At 42.4% G+C, this 21,734-nt stretch overlaps 1 protein-coding gene across 12 annotated transcripts in view; it reads left to right on the plus strand.

Moving 5' to 3' along the window:
- TNIK (TRAF2 and NCK interacting kinase) overlaps positions 1 to 21,385 on the plus strand; it is a 385,586-nt gene extending 364,201 nt beyond the window's left edge. For 8 of the 12 annotated variants that reach the window (XM_045903382.3, XM_045903383.3, XM_045903386.3 and 5 more), the window contains 10 exons: positions 956 to 1,120; positions 2,568 to 2,679; positions 3,640 to 3,810; positions 5,531 to 5,674; positions 7,970 to 8,104; positions 11,634 to 11,734; positions 13,942 to 14,091; positions 15,885 to 16,044; positions 16,323 to 16,462; positions 18,684 to 21,385. In XM_045903382.3, the coding sequence (XP_045759338.1) occupies positions 956 to 1,120; positions 2,568 to 2,679; positions 3,640 to 3,810; positions 5,531 to 5,674; positions 7,970 to 8,104; positions 11,634 to 11,734; positions 13,942 to 14,091; positions 15,885 to 16,044; positions 16,323 to 16,462; positions 18,684 to 18,767 (1,362 nt within the window). In that variant the 3' untranslated portion in view covers positions 18,768 to 21,385. Of the gene's footprint in view, positions 1 to 955; positions 1,121 to 2,567; positions 2,680 to 3,050; positions 3,138 to 3,639; positions 3,811 to 5,530; positions 5,675 to 7,969; positions 8,105 to 11,633; positions 11,735 to 13,941; positions 14,092 to 15,884; positions 16,045 to 16,322; positions 16,463 to 18,683 lie in introns of all 12 variants that reach the window. The other 4 variants (XM_045903381.2, XM_064585362.1, XM_064585383.1 and 1 more) reach the window with 3 other exon arrangements.
- Positions 21,386 to 21,734: the final 349 nt, after the last annotated feature.

The raw sequence follows: 21,734 nt of genomic DNA on the forward strand, positions 1-21,734 counted from the left end.
ATCTTAAGCACGATGTGGAGGTTGATCTCACATGAGATCATGACCTGAGCCAAAATCAAGAGTCAGACGCCTAACCGACTGAGCCACCCAGGTGCCCCATAATTAGAGTGTATTTATTTACAAATCATGCGTGTGTCCTACTTCACATATTATATGTATATTATAAAATACCTTGAGAGGACATTAAAAAGGGATACCATAAACAATATTTCAAATGCTTTGCTAGTCATGATGACTTCCATTTTTTACTACACGACACCATAATTGCTTATGAGAGTTTCAATACTAATAACGAACATAAACCCGTAGTTTCAAATAATCTGTAGATTATTTCAGTACATTTTCTTTTGTAACTCCTATCAGATCTGACTCATTAATCATTGTTCTGACGTCACGACTGACAAAGAAGGCAACTGTGAGTCTGGTTGATATCATCTCTGCATTTTCTTGGGCTACATGGTACATGGATTCTTAGCTTTATCTCATCCCGACCTCTTCGTTTCAGCAATATTTTAGGTCATATGTGTGTGTCTTGTGGATTTGTGTCTTGTGACCAGGTCATATAATCTACAAGTCCAGTTAACTGGTGTGCCCACAGGCACACACACAAATAGGGCAGAAGGGGACCATGCAAATGCAGACCTTGGGTGCTCAGCCCCTCCACCTGCATGCAGCGTTCCTGTCTTCCCCCAGGGAACCCCCACATCCTGTGTGGCCCTGAAGGCAGAAGCAAAAGGCCCCACGGTCAGTCCATATGCTAAATAGTAACGAAGTTTAACTTCTTCTTTATTTTCTTAGTAAAACAGAAATGTGAAGGTTATCTTCCCACACACCCCGGCGGGTCCATTTGGAGACCACTGTGCCTGTGCTTTATGAGGGGTGACATCGCTCCGTGGCCTTTGCCCCCCCCTCTAATCCCTGTCTAATGCTCCCCGTGTGTTGTGCCCCACCCCAGACGTCTGGAGAGAAGAAGCGATCTGGCCACAGTGACAGCAATGGCTTCGCTGGCCACATCAATCTCCCAGACCTGGTGCAGCAGAGCCGTTCCCCGGCCGGGACACCAGCTGAGGGCCTGGGGCGCGTCTCCACCCATTCCCAGGACATGGAATCCGGGACTGAAGTAGGTGCTGGGCAACAGCCTCCACAGCTCTGTTCTCACCCCGTGGGGGGCTGGGGGGCGAGGTGGGGAGCCGGCTTCAGGAATGAGGCTTTGCTAAGCCCCCTGAAATGTGTTTGGTTGGCTTCTACTATATAACTACTTATGCAAATACTTAAATGGAGGAAAATCATAGAAGCACAGTGGTAAATGTTCTCAGATACCTTCTGGCTGAAAACCTGTTTTTACAGATGAGAATATTGAGGCTCAGAGAGGTTAAGGGACTTGCCCAAGGCATACAACGGGTTTGTGACAGATCTCTGTAGAACTGGGATTTCCCATCTCCCAGGCCAGTGCTAGAAGCTTCAGCTTATAGAGATCCCAAGGCCAAGTTGAGGTTCATGTTTACCTCAATTTAGTCAAACTAAGTTGGACCTAAAATGAGGTTGAAATTATTTGTTAAATGAAAGATAAAAATCAATAGATAGGTTCTCTAAGCATTCCTCTTCCTAAACTCCAAATTGAATGGGAAAGGGAGAACTGAGATATTATCTTTCCTGTATAGAAACAGTCCCCGGAAACAGCCTGAATAAATCCAGTCTGCTAGGCAGTGCTCGTAGGTGTGGTCATCCAGACTTGACCCGTGGATGAGTTCGTGGTGCTTGGTCATGTTTCATGAATAGTCCTGTGAGTCACACATAGGCCTTGAAGCGAATGAGGAAGCATACGCACTGGTGTTTTTTATGCTGTCCACACACTTTTCATGATACACCCCTTGGATTCTACAGTTACTGCGCAGATGAGCTTTGTTTAGCCCGAGGGAAAGAACACAGAGGTGTACTGGAAGGTGCAGCATTTCCTCTCGTGACAGGTTTTCTCTGCCTGAACACCTCTCACGGTACCAAAAGAAGCCCATGGGATTGGACTCTGGTTCAAATTCTGCTTCTGCTCCAGCTCTAAGTGGGAATATTAGTACCTGTCCCACCTCCTTCACAGACTTCTTCTAAAGATCAAAGGAGAGAATGTACGTGAAAGCTCCAAGTGGAGCTTGACTGTATGTTCGGGATGAAATGCTGCCACGTGGACACGCTGACTTAGCTTATTAGCAGTTGGGTCAGCTTTTCTCCAGACCATGTGGTCAATATGAGGTTGTCTTTACTTCAAGGGAGAGATGAGCTCTGTCATCACAGTCATCCTACCATATGGTCCAAAATGTAATTTGCTCACTGCAACTCTTACAGTCTGACAATTAATGGGGCCCTAGCAAAGGCCCCATGGTGAGTAACCAACCGAGACCAGGAGAAGTTGGAGAGAGAGGCACATACTGGGACTCGGGGGTTAGAGTGTGAACAGCTAAACAGCTAAATGGGAGAATCTGTTATTTTAAAGCCCGAGCAAAGTATTCCTGGCATTGTTCATTCCTGTAGTATTTATTTATCTGCTTTTCTTAATCCTCTTGCATATCAATTAGTACGGCATGGGGAGCAGCTCGAAGGCCTCCTTCACCCCCTTTGTGGACCCCAGAGTATACCAGACGTCTCCCACTGATGAAGATGAAGAAGATGAAGAATCATCAGCTGCAGGTGAGCTAGAAGGCTTGGATGTTTTGGTGACAGCTTGGTTTTCCTTTCTGATAAGACCTGATAAAGAAATTAATTACTGGTCCAGTAGTTTTTTTTTTTTTAATTTTATTTAATTATGTTATGTTAGTCACCATACAATACATCACCTGTTTTCGATGCAGTGATCCACGATTCATTGTTTTCATACAACACCCAGTGTTTATTGGTCTAGTAGTTAAGTCATTTTCTGCTTAGGCCCTGCCTTAAAGGGAAGTTGTGTTTTGTTTTGTTTTGTTTTGTTTTTGTTTTTATTATTATTATTATTGTAGGATTTCTAAAATAATTTCTTTCTCTCCATTTTTTTTTCATCTCTTCTATTTTGCTTCTGGTAGGAACCCAGAGGTATCCAGGGGCCCTGGGAAAAGCTGTTCCTCAGAGACCTCCAAACTTACCACATACTTCTCAAAAGCAATTTCTGGGTACAATGCTGTGCACGCAGTAGACACTTAATAAGTGCGTGTCGAGTTGTGTTGGGTTCTAGGTGTGTGCTTCCTACCGCCCGGGTCTGGCTGATTTAGAGGAGAGTCATGCTTTCTGGACTTACGCAACTCACTAATCATCAGGGGAAGCTTAGGCCAGTTTTTCAGCTGATGATACGGAATTTTAAAAAGTAAATCTTGCTGTGTATGATATAGGAGATGGTGTGTTCAATTTTGTGCGATGAGTATCTATTCTCTAAACTACCCAAGTCGTATCCATAAGTCTGTTTTACTAATGGATAAAATAGTGCTTCTGTGAATGACTTATACTGTATTCTACTTTAAAAAAATGTATAAAATATGCATAGCTGCAGAGTTTTTCTGCCTTTTCTATAATTCCCACTAAACAAAGAGAAATTATAGTGTTCTGAAGTGCCTTCTCCGTATCTCCATTGCTTATTTTTTAAGATGCCAGTGACTTCTCCGATTCTTTTTCTCAAAGCTCTGTTTACTAGTGAACTTCTTAGGCAAGAACAGGCCAAGTTCAATGAAGCAAGAAAGATTTCAGTGGTAAACGTAAACCCAACCAACATTCGACCTCATAGCGACACACCAGAAATCAGAAAATATAAGAAGCGATTCAACTCGGAAATACTTTGTGCAGCTCTCTGGGGTAAGTGCTGCTTTTTACCACTTACTAAGAAATCAACCCTCCAACGTTGAAAGCCTGTGGAGCTTACCATCCGGAGAGCAGTAGTTGAATCATGGGTGTCAGAGTCCCCACGCAGGACTGTCTTGGCCTCAGGAGGGATCAAGAGCAGTTTTACATGTAGCAAGACCTGATAACCTAACGCCCAGGATAACAAGATCAGATTCAGGATGACCTCGTCACATAATAGTGATGGGCTATAAAGTCAGTAAGAGAACAAGCTACCACTTACCACACACCCACCATGTGCCCAGCACCGTGTGATGTGCCCCACACTCTGCCTCCGTGACCTATACAATATCCTGCAAGGGGAGGAAGGGCACCACCCCCATTTCACAGCTGGAAAGCCAGCCTAGCATCTTTGAGTGAATTGTCAAAGGCCAGTAGTAGCAAGAAAAAACTTGAAAAGGACAACAGATGATGAACTTTCCTTTTTAGTTCAAACAACAACCTGCAGTTCCTATGAAAATGATGCACAGGTTTTAGCTGACGTCAAGCTCAGTTGAGGTTGGGATAGATAGTGAGATAGTGAATCTCAGTGAGATTCTATCAAAGTCCTGGTCTGTGTTACTGCAAATGTCACATACCGATTAAGGAAGGACGTGGCCCATCTGTATCCATCTAAAATACTAGGCCTAGTTTGAGGCACCACAGTTTTACAAGGGCAAAAGCATTTGAGATGTTCGTAGAAGTGGATGAAGGCTGGGAACCATTTCATGGGAGATACGACGGAAAGAGTAAGGCTCTGTCCTCTGGAGAAGAGACGGGAGACAAGATGGCCATGTTTAATATGGAATAATTTATGGACAGAAGAATAGACATTTATGTTACTCAAAAAATAGATGTACAAAAGCAAGAGAAGTTAGAGAGCTACCTGTTCACGAATATAGTCCCCCACAGTGGACCCTCAGCGTGTGTGCATGTATGTGTGTGAGTGTGTGTGTGTTGCAGGGCAGGTGGGAGTTAATTTGCATGAATTTTCAGGATGGCAGCTGTCCAGACAAGACCACTTACCTGCGAGAGCTTTTGTAATAGGGATTAGTGCACGGGAGCTGGGCTGGGCCAGGTTTAGGTATCTGAGTGGTGCCTTAGGGCCCTGCAACTCTCAGGCTCCTAACACCTTCGCTTGCACTGGCTTGTCATTTCCCTGACAGACAGCAGAGCCTTGAGGGTATGAGACACATGTAAGCTTCGGTGTGAGAGGGAGGAAAGGCTTTTCTTCCAGTGGGGTGTGGAAGTGGGGCACTCTGCCGTATGTCGAAGGTGGGCAGGCTAGAAATCCCTGCATGGACAGGCGTGGGGATGAACTTTGGGCATGCCTCGGTGGGATTTAGAGAGCGAGCCAGGAAGGGGGTGGGTGTTAGAGGAAAGGAATAAAGGCGAATTGTCCTGGTGTCACAGCTGTGCCCAAGGCTGCTCGTGAGAAGGACTCGCACTAGGTAGTACATGGCCAGAGGTAATGAATGCTGCTACCACTTTATAGAAGAAAACTAATCTTATTACCAGAGGGACAGTGATTTAATTACTGTGGCAGAGCCTCGACCTCTTCACTCCCTACCGTAGTACCTACTTGCCCATTAGTTTATATTAGCAAGGCACGGTTTCTTAGGTTTCACAGGGACCCCAGATGCAGAAAGGTGAAGCATATAAAAAGCCAGTCTTGGGGTGCTCCTTAAATTTGCAGGTGTAAACCTCCTGGTGGGAACGGAAAATGGCCTGATGCTTTTGGACCGAAGTGGGCAAGGCAAAGTCTATAATCTGATCAACCGGAGGCGATTTCAGCAGATGGACGTGCTAGAGGGACTGAATGTCCTGGTGACTATATCAGGTAGGTTACCAGTATGTTACCGGGATGACCGAGACCCCTGGGTCTGCACAGGTGGGAAAGGCTATCGCCTCAGTGCTGAAAAAACAGCAAGCTCTGCCCTCCCTGGCTAACAGTGACACGGTATATTTTAGCAGGATAGCCAGAGTGAGGTCACCCCTCGTCTGTAACTCTGGAGATACTGACCTCCGAAGGGAAACCTCTCACCTCTCTATGATCTCTGAATCAGGCAGACGTACCACAGAGGCTGTATGTTTAGAGGCCTTTAACCGCTGCTGGGACTCAGCAAGGAGCTTTTGAAGTCTGAGCTCTAGTCATTGCTGCCTACTCCTGGGTGGAGACTATCAAAACGTAGGCTTCGCAGAGTGGAGAATTTTGTAAGCAGAAACTTCTCTGGTCTCTTTTCTCTCACAAACTGTTCTAGCTTATACTCCACTGATGTTTCAGCAAGTGCAGCTGGCCCGTTGGGTGGCTGAGTCTGCAAAGAGATTGGGATGTGGGCGTCATTACAGCTACGCCCTGCAGCTTTCTGCTTCCCAAAAAAAGAACTTTAAAAAAATATGGACACAGAAGTGAAGGCCTTATTACTGACAAGTTATCATCAATGTAACCTGAAAGTGTCTGTGTTTTTTGAAAGTTCTTTGCTTTCTAATGATGTTTGAAGGAGTTTAATAAACAACATCCCCTCTTTTCCCCTGCCTTCCCATCCCACCCAGTATGAAACATTAGAACCATGATGGGAAGAACCCAGGATGCACTCCAGACCTGTGGGTCAGAATCCCTGGGAGTAGGACCCAGGGATCAACTCTGAATGCTCAGAGTTTCATCTCTTTTTATTCTCCCCAAAAAGAGTTAGCCGGGTAAATTCTTCTTGTATCATCATTTGAGCTTAATTTGGTGTAGTCTTTTTTTTTTCTTGTTAATTGCTTGCCTGACAGCGGTACTACCAAATCAAATTTAAAACGTACATCTGCCACTCACCTACCGAAAGTGGAAATGATGCCAGAAAATTCACATTCAGCCTTCATTATGTTGTGAGTGACACGTTCCCATTCTTAAAAAAGTAACCATCTCCTCTTACCATGAAGTATAGATGGGGAAAGAAGAATGAAAATAGGAGCAACTGCCCTCAGATCTGCATTGGCATAGAAAGGAGCAAGCACTGGCCTTTCTGCCCATCCTAGCTCTTGGGATCCATTCTGGGCCTTGGACTACAAAAAGGAATCACAGCTGTGCAGTGACTCCCTTAATTTATGGACTCACCGTCCTGTCAAATCCAGTGTGCGATGCTTCAGTGAATTTTCTTCTTCTTATATATATCACATCTGTAAAATATAAAACATCCTTTGCTGCCTAAGAGAAGTCAAGGGAAAATAAGTACCCAGGAAGTATAACCCACAGGCCTAATGATCACTTAGGAACAGCCACCTCCCCACCCCATCCCACTCCCCCCCCCCAGAAAAGGAAGAGCCACCCCAAGGAACATTTTCTTATCTGGTATGCAGATAATCTCACAGAGTATATTAAATTTTGCTCCTGTGTCCTCCTCAATATTTTTAAGATGTTTTCTTATCATTGAATTCCTATTCCAGAAGTGCTTTACCAAAAGGAACTTTGTTTTTTCCCAAGTGCACATCTTTGGTTTTTCCCAAGTAAACGTCTTTTCCTCTACTATTTTTGTTTGGTATTTCTTTCAGTGATCTCAGAATCATAGATGTGTCCAGGGTTCTCTGCTGAGCCCGGGTTGCCTTCATTAAAATTGTTTCTCTTGTCTCCTTATAATTCTTTTTTGTTAGTCAGATAAAGTAAAACTAGTCACACCTGTCATCTTCAAAGTAATCGAGGAGGTGAATAAGAGGCTCCCACTGACATATGCTGTTAGGTTAGAAGGTGAGGGGAAGACAGCCACATAAAAGCATGTTAAAATGTCCAGTTATCAACACTCCTTCATGTGATCCGATCTAGAATGTTCTGGAACTCTGACCAACTATTCCTCACAGAATTAGGTCTTGACACTGCCCTTTGCATTGAGAAGAGAGAGTAAGAGCAGCTTGCTCAAATAAGAAGCTACCTGAAGGTAAAGACAAGTTATAAAATGGTGATCTGTCCAGAACACTTGGAGCTGTTGGCATAGACAACACTTTGATGTTGCTGGGGACACTGGTTATTGTGCCTTCACACACCTACACAATTGTAAATAAAATAAAAATAAGTGAATAAAATAAAACAGAGTTGGGGAAGGACTGAGAGAAAAGGTTGTCACAGGGGCTTGAAATTAGAGCTCTTTTATTTCAACAGGAAAGAAGAACAAACTACGAGTTTACTATCTTTCATGGTTAAGAAACAGAATACTACACAATGACCCAGAAGTAGAAAAGAAACAAGGCTGGATCACAGTTGGGGACTTGGAAGGCTGCATACATTACAAAGTTGGTAAGTGTCAAGACATGGAATTGTTTACTCAATCCTAATTATTCAGTTTAAGTTTCATTTCATTTTTTTCTGTTAGGTATTGATGATGTATTTGTTACCAGTTTAAGATGTTGTTAGAACTTTAGGTGTACTTGCATTGTTTCCAAAAAGTCAGATTGATGAAGTTCTAAGAGTGCATTCCGACTAAAGTCCTATGCTCCAGTTTGAACATTTATATCCACTCCCTCCCAAATACCCATTAAAATGACAGTGAAGGAATAAAAATGCCATAAACCCACAAGGACAAAGGGACCAGAAGAAGAGAAACCAGCAAACAAGAGATGTCAACAGAATTGAACAAGAATAGCTGGATGACGCATAACTAATAGATGAGCAGGAAATGCTGAATTCTATGTCTGTAGTGAGGAAAGTCATCAAAATCAATCCAACCACTTACAGAACCCAGAAAGGCCCAGGGTCTGAAGCCCCTGAGATGGAGGTATACAGTGGAACTGAAAACAGAAGGATTATTCGAAGGGTGACGAGCAGCAAGTTCTCCCCCACTGCAACAGAGGATGAAAAGTTGGCACAGCCAATCTGAATTATGGGAATATGGAATCGCCAGGATAGACAGACACACACACACACACACACACACATACCCTACTTCCCCTGTTTAGCTCCTAGAATGTTGGCAGCCATACTTATGTACCCAAGCAAGAGATTGAAAGATTTGTCTTTGGAGAAACTAAATAGCCAGAAAGAAAAGATGTCCAGGTACTAATATTTGAAGTGCCATGGGAAGCTCGCTATCTAACCATCTAAACCTGAAGCCCACACCTGTAGCAGATATGGGGACATCCACTAATAGGAAGGAAACTTAAACAGAAAGAAAGAACTTTAAAGGAAACAAAGATAATGAGGAGTGGAAGAAAATTAAAAAGAAACTGTAATAACTTCAGAGAGATTAGAAAAACTATTTCCAGAAGAGAATAGGGACCATTATGAAAAACAGTTGGAGAAGGGTCAGGGGAGTCCATTCAGAGAGCAAGAAAAAATTCTTAGAAATTTGAATATATTGGCAGGGATGAAAAGTGTAGTAGGTGTATTGGAAGATAAAGATGAGGCATCTCCTAGAAAGTAGGACAAGAAGAAAAGGAAAGGAAAAGAAAAGGAGACAAAAGTTAAGGAGGCAAAAGGATCAGTCCAAGTGCTTCAAAATCTAAGTAACATGAGTTTGGGAAAAAAGAGAAAGTAAGAATTGGAAAGGGAGGAAAGTATCAAAGAAGCAATATAAGAAAATTTCTAGAACTAAGAACTTAAAATCTCAAATTAAAAGGACTCACTGTGAATACCCAGTATAGTGAATGAAAAAAAAGACTCACAGGAAGATATATTAACATAACATTTCAGTACCCAGGAAATGAGGAGGTCCTTAAAGCTTCCAGATTATAATTAAATAAGTAAACAAATAGTTTATATATTAGGTGGCTTGAGCAGCAATACTAGAACTTAGAAGATGATGGAACAAAGCCTTCAACTGGTATTTTATAACCCATCTGTATTAACCAGGGTTCTCCAGAGAAACAGAACTAATAGGATACACACATACATACGTGTGTGTGTGTGTAAGAGGCATAAATAAATGAGTGTGTAAATATACTCTCTCTATATAAAGAGGTTTATTATAGAAGTTGCGTCACATAATTATGGAGGCCCAAGATCTGTAGTTGGCAAGCTGGAGACCCAGGAGAGCCAGTCTCTCAGACCCAATCTGAAGTCTGGAAAAGACCAGTTTCCCAGCTCAACAGTCAGGCAGGAGGTGGGTCTTCTTACTCAATCTTTTTATTCTATTCAGGTCTATAATCAACTGGATGAGGCCCATCCATACTGAGAAGGCATTCTGCTTTCCTTAGTGTACCCACTCAAATATTAATATAATCCAGAAAAGCTCTCACAGACACACCCAGAACAGTGTTTGACCAAATATCTGGGCACCTTGTGGCCCAGTCAGGTTGACACATAAAATTAAACATCACGCCATTAAACCATCAGTCAACTTTGAATGCAGCATGAAGACATTTTTCAGATGTGCAGGGTCTCACAACATTTATGTTCCATACACTGTTTCTCAGGAAACTACTGGCCAATGTATTCCACCAAAATAAAGGCATAAACCTAGGAATCCAGGTAAAAAGTGAAGAAAATACCCAGAATGATGGTGAAGGAAATGTGGGTGACAGCTCTACCATAGGCCTAGAGAGAAATCGGTCCAAGTAGAGTGGGACAAGGGAGTGTTCTAAGAGGGGTGCCTTCAGGGAAAATAAAATGTCACGAATAGATTACCTGCCACATTTGACCGCATTGAAGGCATTTACAGTACTAGCAGAAAGTCCGTGTGCTTAGAGACAGATGTATGGAAAAGAAGGAAGTGGGGAGAAAAAAGACGAAAGACAAGAAAGAAAATGTAATTGTGGCGTGCTATATGCCTCAGCTGTGAACAATAATCATTTCAACATGGGATCTTGATTTAACCAAAAATTTGAACTATAACTGTATTAGTGGTGTGGGGGAGGAAGAAACGTGTGTGTGTGAGAGAGAGAACTAGAGAGAGGAGATGGTTCTAAGAGACTAAATCCTTCCCATACTCTCAAGCCAATAGATAATACCTCCAACAGAAAAAAAAATCAAGAAATAACATTATAAGCATGTTATTTAGAAATATGGAAGTAAATAACCAAGGAAGTAGTTGAAAGTATATTAAAGACAGAATATGTAAACAGCAGGGGCACACTAAAGAAAAAGAGCCCAGGGAGCAAGAATTTGGTTCATTGCCGCGGCTGTCCAGTTTCTTTAGGACATGAGTATTCTGTTCATTCAAATATTCTACAAAGGAAATGACTGCCACGTGCACTGTCTTAGCCTGGTCAGGTTGCTATAGCAGAATACCATGAACAACAGGCATTTCTCACAGTTCTGGAGGCTGGGAAGACCAAGATCAGGGTGCTGGCAGACTCAGTGTCTGCTGTGGGCCTGCTTCCTGGTTCATACACAGCAGGTTTTTTTGCTACAACTTCATGCAGTGTATGGAGAGAGGGATCTCTCTAGGGCCTTTTTTATTAAGGCACTAACCACTTTTAAATCCCTAATAATTGGAATTCAAATTTGGATAATAAGGAAATGGCCACCTTTACATCTCTACCCATTTGCTAATTTTTCTACCATTTGGCCATACCAGCTCTCAGCTTCTAGCATGTGGGTGACTGTAAAAGCCAGGGAGGGGAACGTGAAGGTGATTATGCAGGTTCTTATTAAAATGAATAATTCACATCTAGACCTAGTGATTAAAGAGAATCCTAAGCCTTCAGATGAAGAAAAGAGCCTTCAGTATAAAGTAAAGGCCCCAAGTATTCGGCAGACCGAGTGCTTTAAAGAAAGTTCAGTCTGTATCTATGAGCAAATCTCCCACCAAGAACATAATGTGTATTTACATATGCAAAAACCTGAATAAGTTGGTATACTTTTTTAATTTATAATTTGTCTATTACAGTTAAATATGAAAGGATTAAATTCCTAGTGATTGCCTTAAAGAATGCTGTGGAGATATATGCTTGGGCTCCTAAACCGTATCATAAGTTCATGGCATTTAAGGTAAGCGAGCACACGATTACCTAAAAAAGGGATTTTTTTTTTTTAATTTTAGGTTCGCACCAGTTAACAAGCGCATCGACTAGGACCAATTCTACTATATATAATAAACTCCCTTTAAAAGTATAGGAGCTCTTAGGCTTATTATTCCAAAAGCAAAGACTAAGCACTAGTACATGCTATAAAATATACTGGGGGTCGGGGGATGGGTGAATGGGGAAAAAATTGGGCTGTACCCTCCTCCATATCAGGTCTAAAAATAATTGTCTCCTAGGGGCCTTTAGTGTGGGATGGCTACTGGGCAAAGCACTAATTGTGATATTAGGCAATGTGAGCCATTATAAAGGCACTTAACTAGGGTAATCTCTGATATGTCATCTCAAAAAGGCAAACCAACAGCAGGTCCAAATCTCAAGGATGAACCATGTCTCCAAATCCTGTCATCCGTATAAGCCTTTTGGGGTAAAGTCCCTACAACTCGCATAATGCGCATATATCCCCAATGTTATTGGACTTCTCTGAAATGAATACTGAATGTACTTCCACAAGGAAATGGCTTCGTTTCTCTGCATTCTGCTTTTTCATTTTTGACCTTATCTGAGCCTGTACCCACCATGGTTGGATTGGTCACTCATGACACTCAGCAGGAGTGGGATGAGGATAGGCTAGTATGGTGGAACCCAGCTCGTGAAAGTTGACTCCCAAACGCCAGAAGGACCAGTACGTGCAGGCACTTGGATGTTTCCAGAGCTGCAGACTCTATCCAGAGCCCACGTGAATTTCTTTTCTGTCCCCTGTCTCTCTCTGCCTGTGTCTCTCCTTTTCTTCATAGCAGATTGGCCCTCATGTTTTCTCCCCATCCTTGTGACTTTCCTCTTCCCTTGATCTTTATGTATTCTTTCTGGCCACTTACGCCATGTGAGGGCAGAAGCTGCCTTGGGAACACTATGGGGCACTCTTTGAGGCCGTCTTGTTCCCTTAGTGCAAGGAGCTCATTTGTGATGTGCTCAGGAAGATAGATACATCAGTGGAAATGCTCTTCCTCCGTAACCCCACTTTTATGGAGAGAAAGTTTTGGAATGTATTAGGCTAGTAATAACACTTAAGGGGTGACACCTAAAAGCTAAAGCGGTGCTGCCATTGTGCCAAAATCTAGGTCCACAAAAGTTTTTCAGTCAAGGTCCCGTTCCGATTCTGGTTCGGAAGTTAGCGCCATCAGTTTACCAGTCAAAATGCATGAGAGGGTGCAAAATGCTGTGTTCAGTCGACCACGCCCAGCCTGGCAGGAGGGCAGTGTGAAAGCCAGGACTGAACAGGAAGGATGGGAGCTTCCCTTACCATGAGACTCCGTTAGCAAAAGCTGAAGAAAGAGGGCTCTATTGGGTGGCAGTGACATTATAGCTGAGTAACTTGTGGTTTCGCAAATTCTCTCCCAGATGTCAAGGCCCAGTAAAAGTAGACTGTGCTGAAATAATGGCAAAACAAAACAGAGGAATGCCTGGCAGCTAGTTGGGGCTTGGGCTCTGGATTGAAACACATGGAACCTTGGTAAACTTGGCTAGAGCTCTCTTTTTCCTTCCTACTTAAGCTGAACTACCCAACGTAAGCCATGAGTTTTGTGATGTTCCAGCCTCCCCCCTTCTCTATTGCCAAACCTAAGTCTCAGATCTCAGCAGTATGTTTAAAGAAGGTGCCAATCTGATGCTCACTCACTCACTGAAGGAAAATCAGAACCAGAGTGTGCCCGTTAATTCTGAACAGACTTAGCACAGAGCTGGTCCAGCTGCCCACCCCAGCCTGTCTCTGAAAGGGTCATGGCCATGCAAGGGCTCGGCTGTTCCATGGGAAGGGAAGGAGCCAGAGAGGTGGCTGGGCCTTCTCCAGAGGGAAAAGGCCAGAAATAAAGAGGAAAGAACAGCAGCACCCGGATGCCAAGTTCTTCAATGATAACGACACTGTCGAAATTGACCACTGTAAACCTCTTCTCTGCCCTAGAGGACAAAGGGGTGGAGAAAGAGCCACAAATGGGTGCTAGACCCTTCCTCCTAGAGCCAGAATACGAATAGACCTAAAGCTGTAAGAGAAATCTCCTGGCTTTTCAGTGTAAGAAAGCCAGACATTAACTTCCACCAGGCTGCGGCTAAAAGAAACAATGATTAAGATAACTATCTCTTTGAATGATGTGGACACTCATGGGGTGTTTTTTAAAGTCTTTTGCAGATCTCCAGCACAAACCACTGCTTGTTGATCTCACGGTAGAAGAAGGTCAAAGATTGAAGGTTATTTTTGGATCACACACTGGTTTTCATGTAATTGATGTTGATTCAGGAAACTCTTATGATATCTACATACCATCTCATGTAAGTTCCTGAGTTCTACAACAACCTATGTAGAAAAGGGATTTGTTCTTGCACATTTTTAGTGCAAGTCATGCTAATTTCTACAAATCGGTACAGCAGATCGACTATCAACGCTAAAAGACTTCACTAAATAGACAATGCTTTTAATACAGAAAACATGTGACTGTAACTGATTTTTATGAGTGCTTAAAACTGAGTAACCCATAACAGCAATTCTTTGCCACTTACTAGACATGTTGTCTTATTGGACTTTAGATTAAAATGTGTATGATATTTTTCCTTCGGGGCATAAATTGTGTATTTTAAGTAAGAGTACAATAGACAACTTCCTATTTTCAGGTTTTGAAGGGAGATGGGTTCATGTGACTTGGGAAGTCTGTGGTCCCCTTTTGCTGTCTTTGTGGCTCTCTTCAACTTGAGGGGAGTGTTGTGTAGTAGAATGAGACACTGGAGGCATACCCTGGCTCTAGCCTGTGCACATTAGACAGTCTCTCGAACCCTCAGCTTTCCCATCTGTAAAATGGGGATAGAGGGACCCATTCCAGAGGGTTATCATCAGCAATAAATGAGGTGATACCTCTAAGGTGCTTGGCACAAGCCCCTGCAAATTGTCCTATGAACATTATAACACTGGAACACTGCCTAAAACCTGTCAAACAGAAATACCGCACCTGGTGTCACTTATTAGGATGGGTGCAGTGCAAGTCGTGTTTCCTGCACCTGATCCCGAGGCTAACATACAGTAGACACCATCAGGAGAGTCTGAGGCCTGATCTGTTGCCAGTTGGTATCTTGAGAGTTTATAGGCTTTACTGCAAAAAAGCTCGATCATTGAAAAAAGTTGTTTCAGTACATGACACACACAAACGCACACGGTCTCTCTCACACACGCGCATGGCATTCATTGCTGCGTCCTAGCTTTCCACACATGCGTGTGCATGTGTACACAGGACTCACAGCTTCTGTTCTTGGTGAGGTGACTGGGGCATCACTGTGATCATCCTCAGTCCTCTCATTTCCCCGCCAGGCAACTAGCGGGCTGCCATGTCAGCCTCAGCCCAGAGACCCCAGCAGCACTGCATCTCCCCTCCCACAACAGGTCCATCTATGTTGATTCCAATAAAATGAGTGGTCATTTTAAATGTTTTTCTCAACAAGCCATTAATTTGGATTATTCTGTTATTTAGGCACCCGGGTAGTCTGTGTTGTACGCTCAGAGCCTACTTGGTAGGCGTCTCTTTGGGTCCCACCTTTGACCATGTTTAGGCTGTTTCCATCCGATTCAGCTGGTTTGCATTCCCCTCATCTTTTTTTTAGAAGTAGATGGAAAACACGTGATTTCTTATTGTCCGTGAGACATGTACTCAAATCCCAGTTCTACCACCAAATACCAGTACAGCTTTGCTCAATCTACATAACCCCTCTGACATGCAGATGCCTCGTCTGTAGAGGACGATATCTACCACAGGGAACTGTTCTAAGGACTAGAAATGATATATGTAAAGAGCCCAGGGCTCGGCACATAGGCGGTGTTCCATACCTGTAGTTGTTTTTAGGGAACAGGTCAATTGGATTCTCGACCTAGTGCCTAAGTCTGTATTTGTATACCAGGGTATTTGACAGGTCAGTGGTTAAATTAAGCAAAGCAAAGCGAAATGTCAGCCTCTAGAATGAAAATGGTGGGCGGGGGGAGGGGGGAGGGGATCCTCTTTTTTGCAATTCTTAGAGATGAATAGTCAAGATGCTGTTTTATTTTTAAAAAGAATAATGCCTGGCCTTTCTTTGTCTCCTAGATTCAGGGCAATATCACTCCTCATGCCATTGTCATCTTGCCTAAAACAGATGGAATGGAAATGCTTGTTTGCTATGAGGATGAGGGGGTGTATGTAAACACCTATGGCCGGATAACTAAGGATGTGGTGCTCCAATGGGGAGAAATGCCCACGTCTGTGGGTAGGTTAACCATTCCTTATCTCCTTCAGCAGTTACACCCCCCAAATGAAACGAAAGTCAAGAAATGTGAAACAACCATTTGATTCCACAAAAAAACAAAAAACAAAAAACAAAAACAAACAAACAAAAAAAAACAGTCTGTGAATAACACTTGTAAGACTTGCTTTGTCTGTTTATCTCAAGTCGTTTGTCATTTTTGTGGTTAAGATGTGAACAGATGCTGTGAGTTATTGCCCATCTAATGTTTTTAATGCAGTTTTGGAAATTCCTTTTGACAGCCTACATTCATTCCAATCAGATAATGGGCTGGGGCGAGAAAGCTATTGAGATCCGGTCAGTGGAAACAGGACATTTGGATGGAGTATTTATGCATAAGCGAGCTCAAAGGTTAAAGTTTCTATGTGAAAGAAATGATAAGGTAAATCCGTTTCAACATTTGCATTAGTGTTTGCATTTTAAGAGACCACCAGGTACCTGTGAAACCTTCATTTTCCTTTATACTGATTTGAATCACATCTGTGTTAAACAATCAATATTCTCTTGAAATGGCATTATTTGGTTTGATTCATGTGAACCCTCAAAATATATTATTCACATATTTAAAAAGACATTAGAACTTCTAAAAATTTCTTGTAAACTCTTAGCAACTTTTGTGGCCTGCCGGCCTTATGCTGACCCCAGCAGACATCCCAAATTCTCCTACGCACATGGGAGAGTTGGCCCATCATTAATCACTCACAGTGGGTCAACTCTGCACTGCACTTGGAGACTTTTCACAAAGCCACTATGGGGGACCCAACCCATCACATTATATTCACTTTTAAATGTAAAACATTTGACATGGAGAAATATAAACTTTTTTAAAAAATGTCACCCGTTCCTTAAGAAATGCACAGTCGCAAACTCAACTAGTGCCATGTCCTGTGTCATTCCAGCCATGTTTCTTCTGAAGTGTCATAGGGGGACTGTTTTGTAGTGAAACTGGTGGAGTCCGTCTGGCATGTTCAGTCACCTCAGAAGGGTATTCTGCGGCAGCGCTGCTTCTCCCTTGCCCTCCCCGTAGACTAACCGCGTTTTTAGGAGCTAAGCTGTGCTCATTTGTGAATCCATCCTTTGTGACTATGGCCAACTTAGAATGCTGTCCCCAGATAGCAGGCATAAACACCTATAGTAAAGAATGTGATGGGTTGAACAGACGTACATCTCTTGGTCCATCCTGGTTCCCCAGAGGCCAGATTGGTCTTAGTCCAACCCTGGGGGTGTGAGTCCAGACTGTATTTAACCCAACGACTCTGACCTGGTGCGTTCTGGGTAGACAACAGCTGTGGGTGCCAAGGATGGTTCCAGGGCCTTACCAGAGTATGCCAGGAAATAGATCTGACCCCTGGTAAAACTCCAGGCCCAACCCAGCCTCTGGGGATCATAAGAGTAGGAGTGAGCTGGGTATAGATCCTCACACTCCAATTCATTGACGACCCACCCCAGCAAGCCTGTTCTAAGCCATGCCCACACCCTCGGGAGCAGGCTGGGACCACACCAGTGTCTGGGGCCCAAGGTTCAGAGCCCAGGGTGCACACAGCCTGGAGAGAATAGCCGCCCTTTCTTCCCCTTCCCCCCCACCAATGTGTTTCCATGGGTCCTCTGTGCTTCCCCATTTTGAGTCATTGACCCTAACAGTAGCTATACTTACATATGTAGCATTAGCTGGATGACAAGCATTTCCCCAGAACTTCCTAGGAAGTTGTTGGGAGAGACAGCATTCTTCTGAAGGAGTTGTGGGAATGAAGTAGCAGAGACTTTACACTAGTGACAAAAGTGAATGCCTTGCACCAAAGTTTGGTGTTGGCTGACTAAGGGCTAGGCCACAGCCCAGAATATTATTTTCCCAGGGCAGTGGTTCACTGACATTTAAGCAAGCAGTAACCCAAATTTTGCTCGTTCCTCTTAGTTGTTTGATAAAATGATGTAACAGACCCAGACCTAATGGACTGTGGTTCTGTTTATTAATGCCATGTCTCCTTTGGCCTAGGATATGCCTGCACCAGCAGACAAGCCAAGAGTTAACTCTTTGATATACCAAAGTGAATAGGCATGAGCCACCTTAGCCTATCCGACCACACCATTTTTTTTATTTTAAAAATTGATAACTGAAGTTGTATAGTAGTAAGTAGACCCAAAATCCACCCCCCACCCCGACCTTGGGAATTTGAAAGGATTCTCTTCAGTCCTAAAGTCTGCCCTCTCGTCATTATGGGGGAGAGAAGGGAAGCCTCTATGGCTTTTTAGAGATTAACAAAGGACCTGTTGTGTCCTAGGCCAAAAATCTAGCACATTACCTAGCATGAAATGCCGTTTAAAATGTGAGCATCCTAAGGGATGCTGCCAATCAAGATATAGCCCCTCCCGTGTTCCTGAAGGCCAGTACCACGATACGTAATAGTAATAATCATAGTAATCAAGTCAGGAGTGTTTACAGAGGATGCACTGTATTAAAAGGCACTTTTATAAACACCAGCCGTTGAGTCTTAAGAGCTAACACATGGCAAGGATAGGACATGTGAGAGAAAATGGATGGACGGTTGAAGAAAAGAGGAAAAGAAACCATGCAGCTGAACTAACTTCTTTTTAATTTCAAACAGGTATTTTTTGCATCCGTGCGATCTGGAGGAAGTAGCCAAGTGTTTTTCATGACCCTCAACAGAAATTCCATGATGAACTGGTAACAGAAGAGCACTTGGCACTTGTCTTCATGGTGTTGTTTCTAATTAAAAAGAACATAACTCATGTGGACTTAAGCCAGTCTAGAGCAGAATCAGAAGGCTTGGTTGAACATACCGATTTCCCCTTTTCCTCTCCCTCCCCCTGTCCCAGTACAGTCCACAGTCCATCTTTCAATGTTGCAGCCTGGTTGAGAAGGAGAGAAAAACGTGGCAGGAATTTCCAGGAGACCCCCAAGAATGCTGCGTTGTTTGTGGACAGATATGGACCATGTGCCCTTCGGAGTTAGGGATAGAAACAAATATTGTGTGCTCTTATGATTAAGCTGTGTTATGGTGGGTTTTGAGTTTTGCTTTTTGTTTTTCCACCTTTTTCCTTTACCCCCTTACTTTGTAAGAATGGGGAGAGAATGCATACTGAGAAAATGAGTCTGTTTTTAATTCTGTCTGCCTGCTAGCTTTAAGTATACGATATGTTGTAAAATTTCCAATTTCAAATGGTGAGAGACAGCACAATAAATGTACCTTATCTCCTTACACTGAAGGCCATAATTGCATAGTGGGGTAATTTTAGAACTCTTTTGCCTTCACCAACCCAAAAGGTTGCTTTTTGATAGCAACTGGCTAATGAATTTTTAAAAGAAAAGAAAAAATACTAGTTTTCCCCTCTTTGGGGAAATAGATTTTAAATGGCTAAACTACTAGCCTTAGACTAATAAAATCAACTACCATTTTTGTGAGTCTGACAGGCCCTATTTTTATATGGCCCTGTGCAGAATGGAATGTGTTGAATGGGATAGTAGTGCCATTGTATTGAGTTGGCTCTAGCAATTGAGGGGCTCTATAACACAACCTTCCCTCAGCTATTAGGCAACAGATCAGGGCAAAAGATGGGACGACTGATGGGGTCGGACAAAGAGAGCTTCTGGGAAACAAACTAAAAAAAAACAAATTTATATATATATATATCTCCATATATATATACATAAATATATATATATACACACATTCTTTTTTTAATGCACAAAGCCTCTAGCTAAGAGGTCACTGGCTTCGGGCTTCATTAGGAGTGAGACTGTTGAGTTCTTTCTGGGAATTGGGGCGTGAATGACATCCAGACTCTGGTCCTTCCCAGCTTTCTCCTGAGGGTGCCACTTTCTCAAGATGAAAACTGTGACTGAAAAAATAATAATAATAAATGTTTCTGAGCTGCCTGTGTTCTCTCTGGGTTGGTGAGAGAAGGGACTAGACTACTAGGCCTGCATGAGACACAGCAGGCCGCACTGGTTCAGAGTTTATGGAACTTAAAAGCAAGGCTTTGGCCGGAATTCTGAGACCCTGATCATTTTCCCTTCCTCCAAATTACCCAAAATACGGTAAACAACATTTGTGCAGAGATATGTATGTATTTAGTTCAGGTTGACTTGTGTCCTTATAAACTCTTACTCGGATGATTTGAACTTTTACGTGACTGTCTGGGTTTTTTTTTCCAAAGCTACAAGCATGGCTGCCTGTGGTATCGAGGTGTTGCAAAACGATATCTGTGTTGCGCTTCCTGTTTCAACCTACCTCGTTTTGTTTGTTTTCACTGTTCATCACAGCAGTGTTATCTCCAGGAGACATATAGAGAGCTCAACTGGCAATCTCAGGTGTAGTTAATATTTTTTAAACAAAACAGTAGTTGACCAAATTGTTCTTCAAAAATTAAAAAAAAAAAAATCCAACATCGACAAAAACTAACACGGTTTCTGAAAAAAGCAATTACTGTAAAGAGATTTTTTTTTTTAAAGTCTGTGATCCTACTGATTTTTGCCTAAATACGTTAGCAGCTGATGTACTATTAATGAGAACGAAATAGAAGTTAGGAAAATGGAACCAATTCAATCTGGTGGCTTGGGCAAACGGGGGAAGGGCAGGGGAATTATTGCAGTTTCTGAAGTAGATGATTATGCCTCTCCTGTAAAGGGGGTTATCCTTTGCATTTATTTTAAGCAGATAACGCACAATGATGGAATTGAGGATTATCTTCAGGCCATCACCAAGATGTCCTCATCACGGTCCCTTTAGCTCTCAAAAGCAATGAAATCCTCCCGTTCTCATTTTTACTGCTATGGATCTGCTGCTGAACAATACTATCTTCACAAATTCCATGCAACAAATTTCAGCAATAACTTTTTGGATTGAATTTAGCAACTACTGTAATTGGATGCTGACGTGGACAAAATATATTGATTTGGGTCCCATCCCCAAATGTGATTGCCACCAGTTCTTTATATTGCTGCTGTGGTATTTTAAACCAGAAGCTTCTTTAAATTATGTTGCAAACTGATCTTTGTTTTTATGTTATGTTTTGTTTTGATTTCTAAGTGATGAGTTCGAAACACACAGCTTTAAATGATTTTTTTATTGTGGGATTTTGGGTACAGTTAAGAAATAAAAGGGAATCATTGTGTTTAAACATAAGGTAGTTTGTGAATGTATTTTTTAAAATCTAGAGTCATTGAAACAAAAACTCATAAAAACAATATTAATGCAGTCTTGTTTACAGTATGTACAGTGACATAACATAGAACATGAGCTTTTTCTGGTGCCAACAACAATAAAACACAGACGTTAAACATCAAGCCATGCCTTTTATATTTTTGTACCAATATTTTACATGGGTTACAAGGCAAAACTAAATTTAAAAGGGCCCCTAACAAAGCTGTCTTCCTTAACAGATATCTAAAGAATTCCTTGAAGCTTTTATCTTCAAAAATACATTTTCTTCCATCAGGACAAACCCCAGCCCTGATACAGTGAGACCCCGGTCATGCAGAGTATTTCAGACTATTGTTCTTATGGCTCATAACAATTCCCAACTTTCTGGTTTGTTTTCTTTCTTTCTTCTTTCTTCTTTCTTTCTTTCTTTCTTTCTTTCTTTCTTTCTTTCTTTCTTTCTTTCTTTCTTTGTTTCTTTTTTATGGTGGGAGA

Source organism: Mirounga angustirostris, unplaced genomic scaffold, assembly GCF_029215605.1.
Source record: "Mirounga angustirostris isolate CCGP_5_RB_7025 unplaced genomic scaffold, mMirAng1.0.hap1 SCAF_1, whole genome shotgun sequence".
In the NCBI taxonomy this organism is placed as follows: Eukaryota; Metazoa; Chordata; class Mammalia; order Carnivora; family Phocidae; genus Mirounga; species Mirounga angustirostris.